General features: G+C 44.2%; 1 protein-coding gene across 5 annotated transcripts in view; it reads right to left on the bottom strand.

The window, feature by feature from the left end:
- arhgap12b (Rho GTPase activating protein 12b) overlaps window positions 1–17,731 on the bottom strand; it is a 78,464-nt gene that overhangs the window by 24,456 nt on the left and 36,277 nt on the right. The window contains exon 1 of one of the 5 annotated variants that reach the window (XM_047349817.1): window positions 15,022–15,144. The exons of the other annotated variants lie outside the window; for them this stretch is intronic. Coding sequence (XP_047205773.1) covers window positions 15,022–15,102 — 81 coding nt within the window. The 5' untranslated portion in view covers window positions 15,103–15,144. Of the gene's footprint in view, window positions 1–15,021; window positions 15,145–17,731 lie in introns of those variants that run through there. 5 annotated transcript variants of the gene reach the window in all.

Genomic DNA, 17,731 nt, shown 5'->3' with positions numbered 1-17,731 from the left:
CCAAACGCTACGAGCCTGAGCTTACCCGCCGACGTGCGAGACCACCAGTCAGTGTTTGTGGGAGTGGATGACAAAGCTGCACTCCAATCTGTTACCCTGAAAAACCAGCCAAATATCAGGGGAGGAACAGGATGCGGTGGCTCCTGCTGAAAAAGCTCTGATGAATGAATTCTGGCTGCAGAAGTCAGATGAGCTGCCAGAACTATGACAGCAACTATTTGTTCTGTTTACTAGCAGAGGAGTTTGAGAGAAGAATATTATGAATGGCCGACAGAACCTCTACCTTCTCTATTGAGACAACCCTTATTTCTCATTTTGAGTGTTTTTTTCAGATTGCAAAGACTGTGGGTCTTGTCGCAGCGCTGGGTCAGAAATAAAACGTTTGGTGTTAACACCACTGAACATTATACATTACATTCTGGTAGTTCGCATAGTAAGAAGTTGCCTAATGACTGTGAGGCTCTTTCAGGTGCGCTTATTAGCACCATTTATGCAGCCACACAGACTTAATGGCTGCAGCAAGGCACAAAACTCATGAAAAGAGCAGAAACAGGCTGCATATGTGACAGACATTTCCAGCTGCTGTCTGATCCACCTGCCCTCGGCTCTGGCTATTAACAGATCAGAGCAGCAGACTGTGCCGCTGTATTTTAGGAACTACAGGTCCTTCTCAAAATATTAGCATATTGTGATAAAGTTCATTATTTTCCATAATGTAATGATGAAAATTTAACATTCATATATTTTAGATTCATTGCACACTAACTGAAATATTTCAGGTCTTTTATTGTCTTAATACGGATGATTTTGGCATACAGCTCATGAAAACCCAAAATTCCTATCTCACAAAATTAGCATATCATTAAAAGGGTCTCTAAACGAGCTATGAACCTAATCATCTGAATCAACGAGTTAACTCTAAACACCTGCAAAAGATTCCTGAGGCCTTTAAAACTCCCAGCCTGGTTCATTACTCAAAACCCCAATCATGGGTAAGACTGCCGACCTGACTGCTGTCCGGAAGGCCACTATTGACACCCTCAAGCAAGAGGGTAAGACACAGAAAGAAATTTCTGAACGAATAGGCTGTTCCCAGAGTGCTGTATCAAGGCACCTCAGTGGGAAGTCTGTGGGAAGGAAAAAGTGTGGCAGAAAACGCTGCACAACGAGAAGAGGTGACCGGACCCTGAGGAAGATTGTGGAGAAGGGCCGATTCCAGACCTTGGGGGACCTGCGGAAGCAGTGGACTGAGTCTGGAGTAGAAACATCCAGAGCCACCGTGCACAGGCGTGTGCAGGAAATGGGCTACAGGTGCCGCATTCCCCAGGTCGAGCCACTTTTGAACCAGAAACAGAGGCAGAAGCACCTGACCTGGGCTACAGAGAAGCAGCACTGGACTGTTGCTCAGTGGTCCAAAGTACTTTTTTCGGATGAAAGCAAATTCTGCATGTCATTCGGAAATCAAGGTGCCAGAGTCTGGAGGAAGACTGGGGAGAAGGAAATGCCAAAATGCCAGAAGTCCAGTGTCAAGTACCCACAGTCAGTGATGGTCTGGGGTGCCGTGTCAGCTGCTGGTGTTGGTCCACTGTGTTTTATCAAGGGCAGGGTCAATGCAGCTAGCTATCAGGAGATTTTGGAGCACTTCATGCTTCCATCTGCTGAAAAGCTTTATGGAAATGAAGATTTCATTTTTCAGCACGACCTGGCACCTGCTCACAGTGCCAAAACCACTGGTAAATGGTTTACTGACCATGGTATCACTGTGCTCAATTGGCCTGCCAACTCTCCTGACCTGAACCCCATAGAGAATCTGTGGGATATTGTGAAGAGAACGTTGAGAGACTCAAGACCCAACACTCTGGATGAGCTAAAGGCCGCTATCGAAGCATCCTGGGCCTCCATAAGACCTCAGCAGTGCCACAGGCTGATTGCCTCCATGCCACGCCGCATTGAAGCAGTCATTTCTGCCAAAGGATTCCCGACCAAGTATTGAGTGCATAACTGTACATGATTATTTGAAGGTTGACGTTTTTTGTATTAAAAACACTTTTCTTTTATTGGTCGGATGAAATATGCTAATTTTGTGAGATAGGAATTTTGGGTTTTCATGAGCTGTATGCCAAAATCATCCGTATTAAGACAATAAAAGACCTGAAATATTTCAGTTAGTGTGCAATGAATCTAAAATATATGAATGTTAAATTTTCATCATTACATTATGGAAAATAATGAACTTTATCACAATATGCTAATATTTTGAGAAGGACCTGTATATGGCTTTCAGATTTTTCGTTTTTTATGGGCGGCAAAGAGAACGGAGCTGAAGCGGAGGCTTAGCAGAGCTCCTCTATGTTTGACAGCTTAGGCCCTCAGTTAAGGACTAATCCTTTCCTTATAATCAGCAGGATTGGTTCAAGCTAATTACACTAGCTCCGTTCTTCAGCTGCTGATTGGCTGGCTGGGCGATGCGAAGGCAGAAGCTGAGTGGACCCGCGGAGTGTTAGTCTTCATGGAGTTACTGAAAGGTTCTACTTGCTTTACCTCACAATTGATTTAAATCCAGTTGTGGTTCTTGTAAAACTGTTCAAAATAATAATAATTTAAAAAAACACTCAAATTAAGAAGTGTCTGAATCGGCCTGCGGTTAACAACCTGACGCCAAGCTGGAACTAGTCATGATCTTTATTAAACCAGACTGGGGTGGATCTGAGATGACAATGATTTGAACCTTGGATTCAGGGGTAAACTAAATCAGACATGGCCAGAGATTTCTTATACTGAAAAAGCAAAGCAACATGATCAATATAGAGAGATATATACAACTAAACACAGGTCACAACAGCCTGCAGCCATTATTGGGGGTTGTATTTTATCGTGTAAAGTTCAATAAACTCTTAAGAGGCTCGCTCAATCTTTAACTGATAGAAGAAAATGTTACATAGTTAGGTTTTATCTGCATAAAGCCTGCACCACACAAAGCGGTGGTGTGTGTTGCAACAACACCAAGTATAGATGCTCTCTGCTGGAGAGCAACTGGATTTGAATAAATCTGCAGTATAGATCGATTTATCCATCTTGGATAAACATCCAAGATGGCGCGGCAGATGGTCGCCTCGGCGTGTTGGTGCGCATTATTTTGTTTTGTTTTTTGCTTTAAAACGGTCTTCTGTGATGGTACCCGGAGCTCTCTCACCAGAGAAGAACTCATGACCATCAGGGCTACTACACCAGAGGAGTTATTTCCAACTTTTCTGCCTACTGCTCTGGAATTTTTGGACATTCTGGTCAAAGGTGCGCTCACCTTTGTTCACGCGGTGAAACGCCGTAAGAGAGGGAAACGGGCTGGGGTGCTGGTACGTCTTCGCCAGCGTGGACTACGAACACCGTTACCTGGAATATTTCTCTCTAACGTGCGCTCACTTCCCAACAAAATTGAGGAACTACAACTGCTGTTGGGGAAAAACAGGGACTTTTATTCATCGGCAGTTTTGTGCTTCACGGAGACGTGGCTGTGTGGATTAATACCGGACTCTGCGCTGCAGCTGGCAGGATTCCAGCTATACAGAGCGGACAGAGACACAGAACTCTCCGGCAAAGCGAAAGGTGGAGGAATCTGTTTTTACCTCAACAGTGGTTGGTGCAACGACGTGACAGTGATTCAGCAGCACTGTTCTCCAGATCTGGAAGCCTTCATCATAAACTGTAAGCCTTTCTATTCCCCCCGTGAGTTCGCTTCGTTCATCCTGGTTGGTGTTTACATCCCGCCGCAAGCTAACGTGTAGGTCGCACAGCGCATGCTCGCCGACCAGATACTGAGTGTGGAGCGGACCAACCTGGACTCCTTAGTAATCGTCGCTGGTGACTTTAACAAAGGTAATCTGACCCACGAACTCCCCAAATATAGACAGTTTATAAAATGTCCGACCAGAGAGGACAACATTCTGGATCACTGTTACACCACCATCAGAGACGCTTATCACGCCGTCCCACGTGCTGCACTGGGCCAATCCGACCACATCATGGTCCACCTGATTCCTGCATACAGGCAGAAACTAAAGCTCTGCAAACCTGTTGTGAGGACGACAAGGAAGTGGAGCAGTGAGGCTGTGGAGAATCTCCAGGCGTGTTTAGGCTGTACAGACTGGGATGTGTTCAGGACTACTACCAACAGTCTGGACGAGTACACAGAGGCTGTGACTTCCTACATCAGCTTCTGAGGACAGCTGTGTACCATCATGCACCAGGGTGAGTTACAACAACGACAAACCCTGGTTCACAGCTAAACTCAGAAGGTTAAGACTGGATAAGGAAAAGGCCTTCAGGAGTGGGGAAAAAGACATATACAGAGAGGCAAAGTACAAGTTTGGCAAGGCAGTGAAAGAGGCCAAACGACTGTACTCTGAGAAGCTCCAAAACCAGTTCTCAGCCAACGACTCTGCGTCTGTCTGGAAAGGGCTCAAGCAAATCACCAACTACAAGCCGAAAGCCCCCCACTCCATCAACGACCGACGCCTCGCCAACGACCTGAACGAGTTCTACTGCCGCTTTGAAAGACAAAGGGACAGTCCTGCAACCATCCCCCACAATGCCCCCCAACAGCTGCAGCCACAATCCACCACCCCCATCTCCAACCTCAAGAGGGGCCTTGGCACCTCCAACCCCCACCCTGAAGTTCCCCCCCACCAGCCCCCTACCCACGCCGAGGACGGCTCTTTCCATCCAGGAGAGGGACGTAAACAAACTCTTCAGGAGACAGAACCCCCGGAAAGCTGCTGGTCCGGATTCTGTCTCACCAGCCAGCCTGAAGCACTGCGCTGATCAGCTGTCTCCAGTCTTCACAGACATTTTTAACACCTCACTGGAGACATGTCATGTGCCAGCCTGCGTCAAGTCCTCCACCATCGTCCCTGTTCCCAAGAAGCCAAGGACCACAGGGCTTAATGACTTCAGACCCGTCGCCCTGACCTCTGTGGTGATGAAGTCCTTTGAGCGCCTTGTGCTCTCACACCTAAAAGACATCACCGACCCCCTCCTGGACCCCCTGCAGTTTGCCTACAGAGCCAACAGGTCTGTAGATGATGCAGTCAACCTAGCCCTTCACACTTCATCCTCCGGCACCTGGACTCCACAGGAACCTATGCCAGGATCCTGTTTGTGGATTTCAGCTCTGCCTTCAACACCATTGTCCCAGCTCTGCTCCAGGAGAAACTCTCCCAGCTGAGTGTGCCCGACTCCACCTGTAGGTGGATAACTGACTTCCTGTCTGACAGGAAGCAGCGCGTGAGGCTGGGGAAGCACGTCTCTGACTCCCTGACCATCAGCACCGGTTCCCCCCAAGGCTGTGTTCTCTCTCCTCTGCTCTTCTCCCTGTACACCAACAGCTGCACCTCCAGTCACCAGTCTGTCAAGCTTCTGAAGTTTGCGGACGACACCACCCTGATCGGACTCATCTCTGATGGTGACGAGTCCGCGTACAGATGGGAGGTGGACCATCTGTTGGACTGGTGCAGCCAGAACAACCTTGAGCTCAACGCTCTAAAGACAGTAGAGATGGTTGTGGACTTCAGGCAGAACCCAGCCCCACCTGCCCCCATCACCCTCTGTGACTCCACAATTGACACTGTGGAATCTTTCCGCTTCCTGGGAACCATCATCTCCCAGGATCTCAAGTGGGAGCCAAACATCAGCTCCCTCATCAAGAAAGCCCAGCAGAGGATGTTCTTCCTGCGGCAGCTGAAGAAATTCAACCTGCCAAAGACTATGATGGTGCGCTTCTACACAGCCATCATTGAGTCCATCCTCACCTCCTCCATCACCATCTGGTACGCCGCTGCTACAGCCAAGGATAAGGGCAGGCTGCAGCGTGTCATTCGGTCTGCTGAGAAGGTGATTGGCTGCAGTCTACTGTCGCTCCAGGAGCTGTACACCTCCAGGACCCTGAAGCGGGCAGGGAAGATTCTGGCTGATCCCTCCCACCCCGGTCACAGACTCTTTGAAACTCTCCCCTCTGGCAGGAGGCTGCGGTCCATCCGGACCAAAACCTCACGCCACAAGAACAGTTTTTTCCCATCTGCCACCAGCCTTGTTAACAAAGCCCAGAAACCATACTGACACCCCCCCCCCCCCCCCCCCCCCCCCCCCACCCCCCCACACCCCTTTTTTTTTTTTTTTTTTTTTGCTGACAGGACACTTGTAAACTGTAACTCTATGCGTTACATTAACGCTCAGCTTGGACTCCTGCTTTACTTGCACTGCCATACTTGCACACTGATCACCTGCACTGTTGTATTGCTCTTGCATCTTATACTGCTCTATATTTACTCTCACTCACTTAAAACTGTGCACATATATTTATATTATATTGTAGATATGTTTATACTGTTTAATTTGTATTGTATTGCACTGACTACGCCAAAACAAATTCCTTGTATGTCCAAAAACGTACTTGGCAATAAAGCTTTTCTGATTCTGATTTGTTCCAAATTTTTCAAAGTAAAAAGTAAAGCCAGCTACCACTGGAAGTTTTCTTACCAACAAGAAATGAATGTGTACCTGGCAGCGGGACATTTCATATCTGCTTCAATAACCGATCAGCTCCAGTAATCTTCTAAATTCTGCTTGTAGTCTGCTCTAATACTGCGCATGAGCCAGGACTTCCCTGCACGAAAGATGACATTTTTCCCGACAACAAAAACCGAGATGTTTTCAAACCATTACACTCTGGAACCCGTTTGAAACTGTGCCATTTTCAGAGAAAACATACGCTATTGTAGTGTCAAAACGAACAGTAGAGACGCAACTAAACTTTTCAATTTTCACCAGAAAACGTCATGTAAACAGGCCCTTAGCTACCAGCATCATTTGTCAAAGGCAAAAAAAAAACAACGTTATAGGAAACAGTTTCTCAGCTGCACAGAGTCCAAGTCCAGCCCAATAAAACGTCAGAACCTTTAAGCTCAAACTAGAACGGTTTTTCTAGTGTAGCATTAATTCATACTTGATTCTTTACAAATGACTATATTTTAGAGATAACACCAGCAGGCAGAACAAAGTACCTTATTAAAGCAAACCATCACTCTTTAAAATGTCCTTGTCCTTTGGAAGCACTCCATACATGCCAAGTAAAAAGCCCACCAGCAGCTCACTGGCAGTCTCAGTTGTATGGGCGGCAGCTGGCGGTGGTTTTAACTGCTCATTAATATTTCCTGAAATCTGCTCTGTTTATGTGGAAACCAGTCGAGAGACGGCGAAGATCTCTGGAGAACGATGGAGGCAGGAAATAAGAGATGAAATTTAGAGAGGGACCACTCTAACCAAATCACAAAGTAGGGTAAAAGTGATTAGGGTGAAATTACAAAACATTTCAATTATAAACAAACATGTTTACACTATAACAGTTGGCCCGTCTATGAAAGAAATACTTTACACAACAGCACAAAAAGTTATCCATATATGAATGTTTACAGCTGATCCAGAACTGTGAAAAACAAATTTGGCCCAGATGCCTTCAACCATGTGCTATCAGAAAATCTATAGCCTGAAACCTTTCTGCTGTAATAGGATCCCATTTAGTTTGAAGAACATCTGTCAAGTTGAATTGGGTGTGAAAAGACTCAAAGACTCATGTTTGTTCGACATCTCCTTTGAGCTTAGTTTAAATTAAACTGGGGAACGTACTCTAGAACCACTGACCTTTTAACCTGTCTTGAAACAGAAAATAAGAAATAAATACTATTTCAGAAGGTAAAATATTCTGCTCTTGTAGCAAATTTGAGATTTTACCCTAGTACTTGTCTATGAAACGCTCAAGCAATAATGTCATCGTGATTATTCATTGTTGGATGGCAGTTTGCAGTGACCCAGTTTTAAAAGACATGCATAAGGTGACTGTGGCCTTTGATCTCATATTCATAACTGTGTTACAACCGGTTGACTGTTCAACTTACTGTATATTTTCTCTGTACTTCAGTGTTTTTCAACCCTATTCCTCAAGACACAGTCCCCTGCATGTTTTTGAAATTTCCCTGCTTAAACACACCTGATTCAGATGATTGCATTTCAGCAATAGCATCATCTACCATCATTGGAAATCAGGTGTGCTGAACTAGGGACCCATCTAAAACATGCCTTGAGGACCAGGGTTGAAAAACACTGCTCTATATGATATGCTTGGCCAAGCCACGACGGTCTCCATATTTCAGTGAAGTTTTGATGAGTTTTTGTGGTTGTGAGAAATGAAAATAATGATTGATATACAGGTCCTTCTCAAAATATTAGCATATTGTGATAAAGTTCATTATTTTCCATAATGTCATGATGAAAATTTAACATTAATATATTTTAGATTCATTGCACACTAACTGAAATATTTCAGGTCTTTTATTGTCTTAATACGGATGATATTGGCATACAGCTCATGAAAACCCCAAATTCCTATCTCACAAAATTAGCATATTTTATCCGACCAAAAAAAGAAAAGTGTTTTTAATACAAAAAACGTCAACCTTCAAATAATCATGTACAGTTATGCACTCAATACTTGGTCTGGAATCCTTTTGCAGAAATGACTGCTTCAATGCGGCGTGGCATGGAGGCAATCAGCCTGTGGCACTGCTGAGGTCTTATGGAGGCCCAGGATGCTTCGATAGCGGCCTTTAGCTCATCCAGAGTGTTGGGTCTTGAGTTTCTCAACGTTCTCTTCACAATATCCCACAGATTCTCTATGGGGTTCAGGTCAGGAGAGTTGGCAGGCCAATTGAGCACAGTGATACCATGGTCAGTAAACCATTTACCAGTGGTTTTGGCACTGTGAGCAGGTGCCAGGTCGTGCTGAAAAATGAAATCTTCATCTCCATAAAGCTTTTCAGCAGATAGAAGCATGAAGTGCTCCAAAATCTCCTGATAGCTAGCTGCATTGACCCTGCCCTTGATAAAACACAGTGGACCAACACCAGCAGCTGACACGGCACCCCAGACCATCACTGACTGTGGGTACTTGACACTGGACTTCTGGAATTTTGGCATTTCCTTCTCCCCAGTCTTCCTCCAGACTCTGGCACCTTGATTTCCGAATGACATGCAGAATTTGCTTTCATCCGAAAAAAGTACTTTGGACCACTGAGCAACAGTCCAGTGCTGCTTCTCTGTAGCCCAGGTCAGGTGCTTCTGCCGCTGTTTCTGGTTCAAAAGTGGCTCGACCTGGGGAATGCGGCACCTGTAGCCCATTTCCTGCACACGCCTGTGCACGGTAGCTCTGGATGTTTCTACTCCAGACTCAGTCCACTGCTTCCGCAGGTCCCCCAAGGTCTGGAATCGGCCCTTCTCCACAATCTTCCTCAGGGTCCGGTCACCTCTTCTCGTTGTGCAGCGTTTTCTGCCACACTTTTTCCTTCCCACAGACTTCCCACTGAGGTGCCTTGATACAGCACTCTGGGAACAGCCTATTCGTTCAGAAATTTCTTTCTGTGTCTTACCCTCTTGCTTGAGGGTGTCAATAGTGGCCTTCTGGACAGCAGTCAGGTCGGCAGTCTTACCCATGATTGGGGTTTTGAGTGATGAACCAGGCTGGGAGTTTTAAAGGCCTCAGGAATCTTTTGCAGGTGTTTAGAGTTAACTCGTTGATTCAGATGATTAGGTTCATAGCTCGTTTAGAGACCCTTTTAATGATATGCTAATTTTGTGAGATAGGAATTTTGGGTTTTCATGAGCTGTATGCCAAAATCATCCGTATTAAGACAATAAAAACCTGAAATATTTCAGTTAGTGTGCAATGAATCTAAAATATATGAATGTTAAATTTTCATCATGACATTATGGAAAATAATGAACTTTATCACAATATGCTAATATTTTGAGAAGGACCTGTATTTCCATGTTACCTGAGAAGAAAATAATGGGATGAGTCAGAAAGCTCACTGCACGTTTGTAGTCTTGACAGTTTCTTGGCTCAGCTACTGTGTTGGTGGCTGCCGTTGCTGAAAAGCTTGGATGTAAAAATGGAGAAAAGAGGGAAAAGTAAATGGACATTCCTCTGCAATATTTTGGTTCCATAAGGTAGACATGGATGTTAGATCAGAATCTTTTGACTGTGGTACTGAAGACAGTCATCTTAGAGTAGGCGTGTGCCAAATCCACACAGTCACAGTTTGATACTTCTTTAAAAATCCCTAATTCCTCAGTATTACATGGGCTGCAGTAGTATTGAGATTGTGTCTTATTTAACTCCCTCACTACTGCTGTATGTTTTTTAGACAACCTTTTCTTTTTAAAGATATATCTGACTCACCACAAGGGCCGTCATGATACAAAAACATGATAACTAGGTAACTATCTAGATAACCAGATGGCGTCTGGGGTTTGAGACTCCGACTCCAGACAAACTTAAGTTACAAATATGAAAGACTTTAGACTTGACTTAGACTTGTGCCCTAAACACTTGACATTGGACTCTGGGTCTTAGACTCGAGTCGTAGTACAAGTTTTAGCTCATTTAATAGAGTCAAAGGAAGCTGGAATGCAAGCTCCAGACTGCAGCTGCTGTTCATGTTTTACTGTGAAAGATGAGCTTGATTTGTAACCATTGACACTGGTGGATTATGGGATGTTAATGACTCATAAAAATCTGTTTATGTTAGCTGTAGCTTCACAATAATGACCACATGAATGTTTAGGTAAATGAACACTCCATTAAATGACTTTGGATCATTTCAGAGCAAAATCATTGTAAAGCCAGCTGAAAATATCAAAATAAAAACTCTTCCTGTCTGTTCATTCAGAAGCTCAACACTCATTTATTTACTTAGTACATATCATTATGTTATGTTCAAGCACTTAACACTAGAGCCACATTCAGCCAATCGCACTCATGCGCACACATTTATACACCGATACGCAGATCAGTAGGCAACTTGAGGGAAGAGTATTGCCCAGGGGCACATCAACATGTAGTGGCAGAAAGCTGGAATCGAACTCACAACTTTCCACACTGAACCACAGTACAACCCCTTTTTCCGAACATGTGCCTTTAGTATCTGAACACAAAAACACAGGAAATAGATTGTGATTCGTTATGCTAATAGTAGTTTACCTTAAAAAAAAAACGTAAATCTCACAATTTTTCTACTTGCACCCAGAATGCGGTCAACTTGGGTTTGACGTCATTCTTAGTTTCAAAATTTAAAGCACCATGAGCACAGCACCAAGAGCAGATCACACAGACAAACAAGAAGGTGGAGAAGGAAATAAAGCCTCTTGTATCACTGTGAAGGTCCATGCAAATGGTTAGAAAAAACACATAGAATGTAGATCAATGCACCCATTGCACACATGAAAACAGGACTCAGTACACCAACAAGTACTGGATGTCAAATCTAATCAGGGAGTCTCATTGGCTATTAAAAAAGCCCTGATGAGGGCCCAAGTTCATTGACACATCACTACATAGGTAGCCCTACATACCTTCATTAAATACACATGTCAATTTCCACACTGAGAAAAACACTGGTTCAAACATAGCTGCTACTCTGCACCCCAGGCTACAGATACACATAGGAAATCTACATCTGTTGTGAATAGGCACTTACTTTAGCTCACTGATGATGTTCCTATCTGGCAGAAAATAACAGGGAAAAGCATGAAATGGGCACCGACTCAGGTCTTTCCATGCAGAATTCAATGTTTTCAACACAAAACACCTCACACCCTGACTACCTTAAATATTCCAGTCAGTTTTTACTGCATTAATCACTTTGCAATACACTTATAGGTCAAATGAACTGACCCTGATTTATGTCCTGACTATAGAATTACTCACCAAACATAAAGGACAAATCAGCCATGCACAATAGAAGGATTAGGGTTTTTATACGCCACCCACAGAGATTATGGTCTCATTCATCTGTGTCATGTTAAAAAAAACATAAAAGTGTAACCAAGTATATATTAATAGTTCTGTTATAACAGTGTGTGTCTCAGTCTGCTGACATAATCCTACTCAGAATATAATGTTAGATTGCACACACACACACGCCCCACTTCCATTTTGGCCTTTCAGTTTAAATCATCAAAAACTGTAATATCTTGCAGATGACGACAGACTGCGAAAAAAACAATCACCAAAACATTTGTAACCAGAAATTCATTCAAGATGTATATCAGCACTGATAACAGGCCCCATTGGACCTAAACTAGTGCTATCGTTGGTAGAGTCGCTCACAGTTTTGCTTTTTAGAGACAAATATGTCTGTCAAAATTATAAACCTTGTCACATGTCGATAAACTGGTAATTACTATGGCACAAGCTAAAAAAACTAGAAACAAAGCTATTCCAGGATTTATTTACAGTACTATAAAACAATGGATACTCCTAAAAAGGATTCTACTGAAACTCATTAGCAGCTCTCTTAATCATGCCAGAGCAAATGTAAGAGAACATTCTCAACATGACCTCTAACACAGTCAGGGACACTCGCAGAGTGTGTCGGGGTATGACGGGTCTGGCTGAGCGGGCCCTGGGCCGGGGGACCACCGCACCAGTATGTCTGAGGTCTATCAATGCTGCGACACATGAAGTGCAGAGGCAGCCTGGGACAGAGGGGCTGTTGGTACCGAGGAAAACAATAGTCAGTCAGCCCAATGACAACAGCTGGCTGTCTGACAATGACAATAGAGGAGAGGTGGAAGGGAGAACTGAAAGGGTGGGTTAATGAGAGGTGTGAGGCTTCACATGGGTTTATTTACCTCCCTTGAAAGTGAGCAAATGTGCAGAAACAGAAATAAACACTGGAAGGAAGGGAACAACAGAGAATAATGAAGCCTTGTAAGGTAGAGCCAACAGCTGTTACCAAGGAGACGAGGGGAACGTTTTGGGTGTCTGTACACTGTACCTTTGTTTTCTCCATCTTTCGTTCTCAGTGAGGACAGACATGGCCGAGGGGGAAGAACCTCAACTTTTAAAGCAAAGCATCAATCACCTGAGTGTACAGACAGGAAATTGTGTGCTCAACCTTAAGGCATTGTCGCATCCCATAATATCAACAGTGTTCGCTGACAAAGTCTGTCCTCGTCAGCTGCCTGTTCAGGATCAACTGCATTTGGCCCTCAGTGAGATGGTCAGCTCCTCTTTATGCTTTCTCTGACTCTTTCAATACTAAAAACAACCATCAACTTCCACTGTGTCCTGCAGCCTCAGAGAGCCAGCTGAGAGGTTTCTACTGCTTTCATTACTCCTCCACAGTCCAGGGTAAACAAGCACCAGTCAATTGGTTCCAGAAATGTGCCGCAAATTACAGGAAAAACCACAACCTGTGGCCTAAACGTTGCAGGCTTCTGATGCATTTGTTATGGTTGGTGCTTTTCTGGCTGGTGGTCTCAGTCATAACAGCGTGATTTTTGGAAGAAGTGTCTCCAGTACCTCCAGCAGAGACGTTACCACCCAAAGACCTGGAAAATAAATGCCATTAAACACTGAGTGACACAAGTACATCCATAGTCATGCTGTCTGATGTGTTAAGTCTTGTTGTGCGTCTGTTCTATCAAGAGCATCAATGCCAGATTATCCAAAAGGGAATTGCCACCTCTTTAACAGTATTAACACTTCTTAAACTTCATCAGACTCTGACCACAAACGTCCCTATATTTTATTGAAGGGTTATGTGATAAACATAAAGTGGAAAAAAAGATGTGGTTTCCTTTTTTTTTTTTTTTTACAAAATGGAAAAAAAAATCTATGGGCCGGGCGGAAGTGCGGAGTTCTCTGCCTTCTTGGCATCCCTGTCGGGGGTGCTGGATAGTGCCCCTCCCGGGGACTCAGTTATTCTGCTGGGGGACTTCAACGCCCACGTGGGAAACAACAGTGACACCTGGAGAGGCGTGATCGGAAGGAATGGCCTCCCCTATCTGAATCCAAGTGGTGTTTTGTTACTGGACTTCTGTGCTAGTCACGGATTGTCCATAATGAACACCATGTTCAAACATAAGGGTGTCCATCAGTGCACTTGGCACCAGGACACCCTAGGCAGGAAGTCAATGATCGACTTTGTTGTCATATCATCAGACCTTCGGCCGCATGTTTTGGACACTCGGGTGAAGAGAGGGGCTGAGCTGTCCACTGATCACCACCTGGTGGTGAGTTGGATCCGCTGGAGGAGGAGAAAGCCGGATAGACTTGGGAGGCCCAAGCGCATAGTGAGGATCTGCTGGGAACGCCTGGCGGAGCCCTCGGCCAGGGATGTATTCAACTCCCACCTCCGGGAGAGCTTTGACCAGATTCCGGGGGATGTTGGAGACATAGAGTCCGAGTGGACTATGTTCTCCGCATCTATTGTCGATGCTGCTGCCCGTAGACACAGCCGTAAGGTCTGTGGTGCCTGTCACGGCGGCAATCCCAGAACCCGGTGGTGGACACCGGTAGTAAAGAACGCTGTCAAGCTAAAGAAGGAGTCCTATCGGCTGTGGTTGGCTTGTGTGGACTCCTGAGGCGGCTGACGGGTACCGTGAGGCCAAGCGCGTTAGTCAGGCTAAGTGTTACTAAAACTAATCATGCTAAAAGCTAATATAAGATTCTAAAAGACAATTTAAAATGTAAGGATAAGAGAGTGTAGCTAATGGATAAATGATGGATTGATAGCCTTTCTCTCACACACAGTGTCACATCACCTCTGCCTCTAGTATAAATATTTAATGATCACCCACAGCAGAAATGCTAGAAAGAAATATTTTCAATACTTATACTTCCTGAAAAGAAATCTTAGTCAGCCAAAATCATCTCTTTTAAATCTCTACAAATCGAGAAGATACTTGTTAAACTATTGTTTAAAGGTATCTTCAACACAAAAGAGCTAAACAGTGAAACAATTCATGAAACTAACACGTGATGATTCTGTAGTAAAACTATAGCAGACCATGCCAGTTATCACAACAGTAACTGACACCCACTAATACCTGCCCTACCTTTCCAGCAGCCAAGTAGTCTAAGCCTCCACACGTTCACTTACACCGGACAGCACCAAGCCAGCTACTTACAATATAGTGGGGGCTCCTCAGGTATGAAAACATGGTCCAGCTCGCGAGTCCGTCTGGGGTTGGGGGACAGGGGGGTCCCATGCAGGTATGTGGATGTTGGTGCTAGACAGTCTTGCTGCCTTCAGAACTTCATCAAACAGAAAAGGAGGGGCCTCTGTGGACGATTAAAGGATCTAAAGGGATCTATTTAGGGACCTGGAGCTGGCCTTAAATAGGAGCACTCATAAGCCTGCTGACCTGAGCCTTTTAGAGACAGAGAGGCAAAGAGAATACAGAGCTAGATGAAGAGAAGCAAACAGAAAGAGTCCCGATGGATATCTTCAAGAGTGGCCATGCTTTAGGGCTGTGAAATGTCAGAGTTCATGATCCCTAAGTCACAACATCTGTGGTTCACACGGTTGATTTTTTACAGTGACAGATGCTGCGGTTAGATCAGTTCTAATGGCGACCAAGAAATACGCCGGAGGCAGTTCAGTGGGCCTACAGTCTGCAGTGCTGGAGCAAAAAAAAAAAACAAAGCGCTTTGTGGAAGCCATCTGAAAACCCTTTTTTACACAGCAGATAGCATCCGAGCGGCTGCAGTCAGCAAGCTGCCAAAACCCACTGTGCATGTTTACAGAAGAAGGGTGTTGGGAGAAGATTGCCGAGATTGGATTTTTGAAGGGTGGCAGAGTGCATCACCAGCTGTGTGCGAGAGCAAATTGCCTGCAGCTGATCCTAGCAGACGCCTCTCAATGGAGAGGTCAGCCAGAACAGATGAAGACGATGACAGTTACCTTCCTCGTTAGGGTGGTGGCAGATTAGGGGGAGGAGTTTTCTGTCCAGAGCGTGTCACGGGATTGGTTTTGATGACCCAGGTGACGATAAGAGTCAATGAGAGTGTTGATGCTGGACTATTCACTGTGAACAGATATCCTGTGTCTAAGTGACACTGATACACCGCTAAGAGCACACAGACAGATACACAGTCTGAGACTTTATAAACTACCACACAGTAATATGTTCAGACAGTTTCTTGATACTAGGAGCAAGGAAAATATTTTTTTCACTATCTTGTTCTCATTATACAATCTTGTCTGATGATGTGGAGAATACAAAGGAATGGAGAAACAGCTAATGAGCTGAGTTTGAGTGATTTTAACCTTTTTACCGTTTCTCAACTGTTCCCTTACACTGATGACGGGGTCAAACAGTCTTAGGCATACAGTTAAATTGAGCTGACACAAACTTGTAACAGAGTCCTTATGGATAAATTTTCCCTTTTTCATTGAGTCTGATCCATATCTGTGATGCCTAATGAAAGGTGCTTTGCACAACAAGGGGAACGTTTATTTCCTTCTTGAGCTGCTCACACTCTAAGCAGGATTATGAATATGCGTTCAATGGAAAATGTTGAGCATGCAGTCCAAAGCCATGCTGCTCAGTCAGAGGTTAAATACTGACTGAAGGTTGAAAGCAACACCCAGGAAAGTCCTGGATGCAGATTTCATCCACCAGAACAGCCCATCCACTAACCTCTTTAACTAACCTGGCAGCTAATTCACTTTTATTTCATTATTTTTACAAACAAAAACAGACATTTACTGTAATACTGTTAAGCTGGAGCTTTGACATTTGGAATCAGAGTACCTCAGCACTATGTTCCCATCTCATCAATACAGTTGCATTAATACAGTCACAGGGTGGGAGGAGGAAAACATCTTTCAAATTTATTTTAAAATTTATTAAAATTTGTTTAAAATTAATCACATCTAACCTCAAAATTAACAACATAGCAGAGAACATTTATTATATGTGAAACAAAAATGAAACCAAAATCCAGAAGCTGTGTGTGAAAAAGAGTACACCTTCACTGCCTCCACAGAATTTAGGAAGGAAATCAGCAGTCACGTGCTACTGATTAAAATACATCATTAACAGATCCTCAGCAGTGTAGCCACCTCTGTTTCTGCAGGACGTTTAGCAGTTAGCTGCTCTGGGGTTAAAGTTGGTGTTTACCTAGTGTCAAGAAGGAAAAACATCAGCAATGACCTTAGGGAAACAATTATCTCTATCCAGCAATCTGAGGCGAGTTCATTTAATGTAACATCCATCATTATACAGGGAGAGAGATTATTCACAAGTGGAAAACATTTAAGATAGTTGCCAAACCTCACAGGAGTGGAGATGCCAGCAGAAAAACCTCTACATATTTCACTTGGCAGGTGAAAGTAGTTGCAATTCAATGTACAACTGAAAAAAGATCACAAGTGTGAACAAGTATGGCAACTTTGGAAGGGCTGCCAGGAGAAAGCCTTCCCGCTCAGAATATGGCAGCAGATATTAGGTTTACAAAACAAAATCTGAACTGAGCACAAGATTTCTGGATCAATGTTCTTTAGACAGAGGAAGCCAACACAGAGATGCCAGGCTATAATACACAGTGTCACGTCTGGAGATAAATCAAACATACCAACCTCATCCCAACTGTCAAGCATGGTGGTGGAGGGGTGATGATTTGGACTTGTTTTCTGGGCACCTTGAAGTCACTGTGTTGACCATATACCACACTACTCCAGTCAAATGTCAGACCATCTGTCTGACATTTGACCCAAACTGGGTCAAGCCTAAAAACAGCAACAAATCTACAGCAAAGTCGCAGGAAAGGAGTGTTCTCATGGCCCAGTCAAAGAACACATTCTATTTTGTGTTTTTGTACCTAATATTAGAT

The sequence above is a fragment of the Girardinichthys multiradiatus genome, chromosome 21 (assembly GCF_021462225.1).
Source record: "Girardinichthys multiradiatus isolate DD_20200921_A chromosome 21, DD_fGirMul_XY1, whole genome shotgun sequence".
Taxonomy (NCBI): Eukaryota; Metazoa; Chordata; class Actinopteri; order Cyprinodontiformes; family Goodeidae; genus Girardinichthys; species Girardinichthys multiradiatus.
The sequence above is the reverse complement of the archived record's forward strand: the minus strand, read 5'-3'. Positions and strand labels throughout refer to the sequence as shown.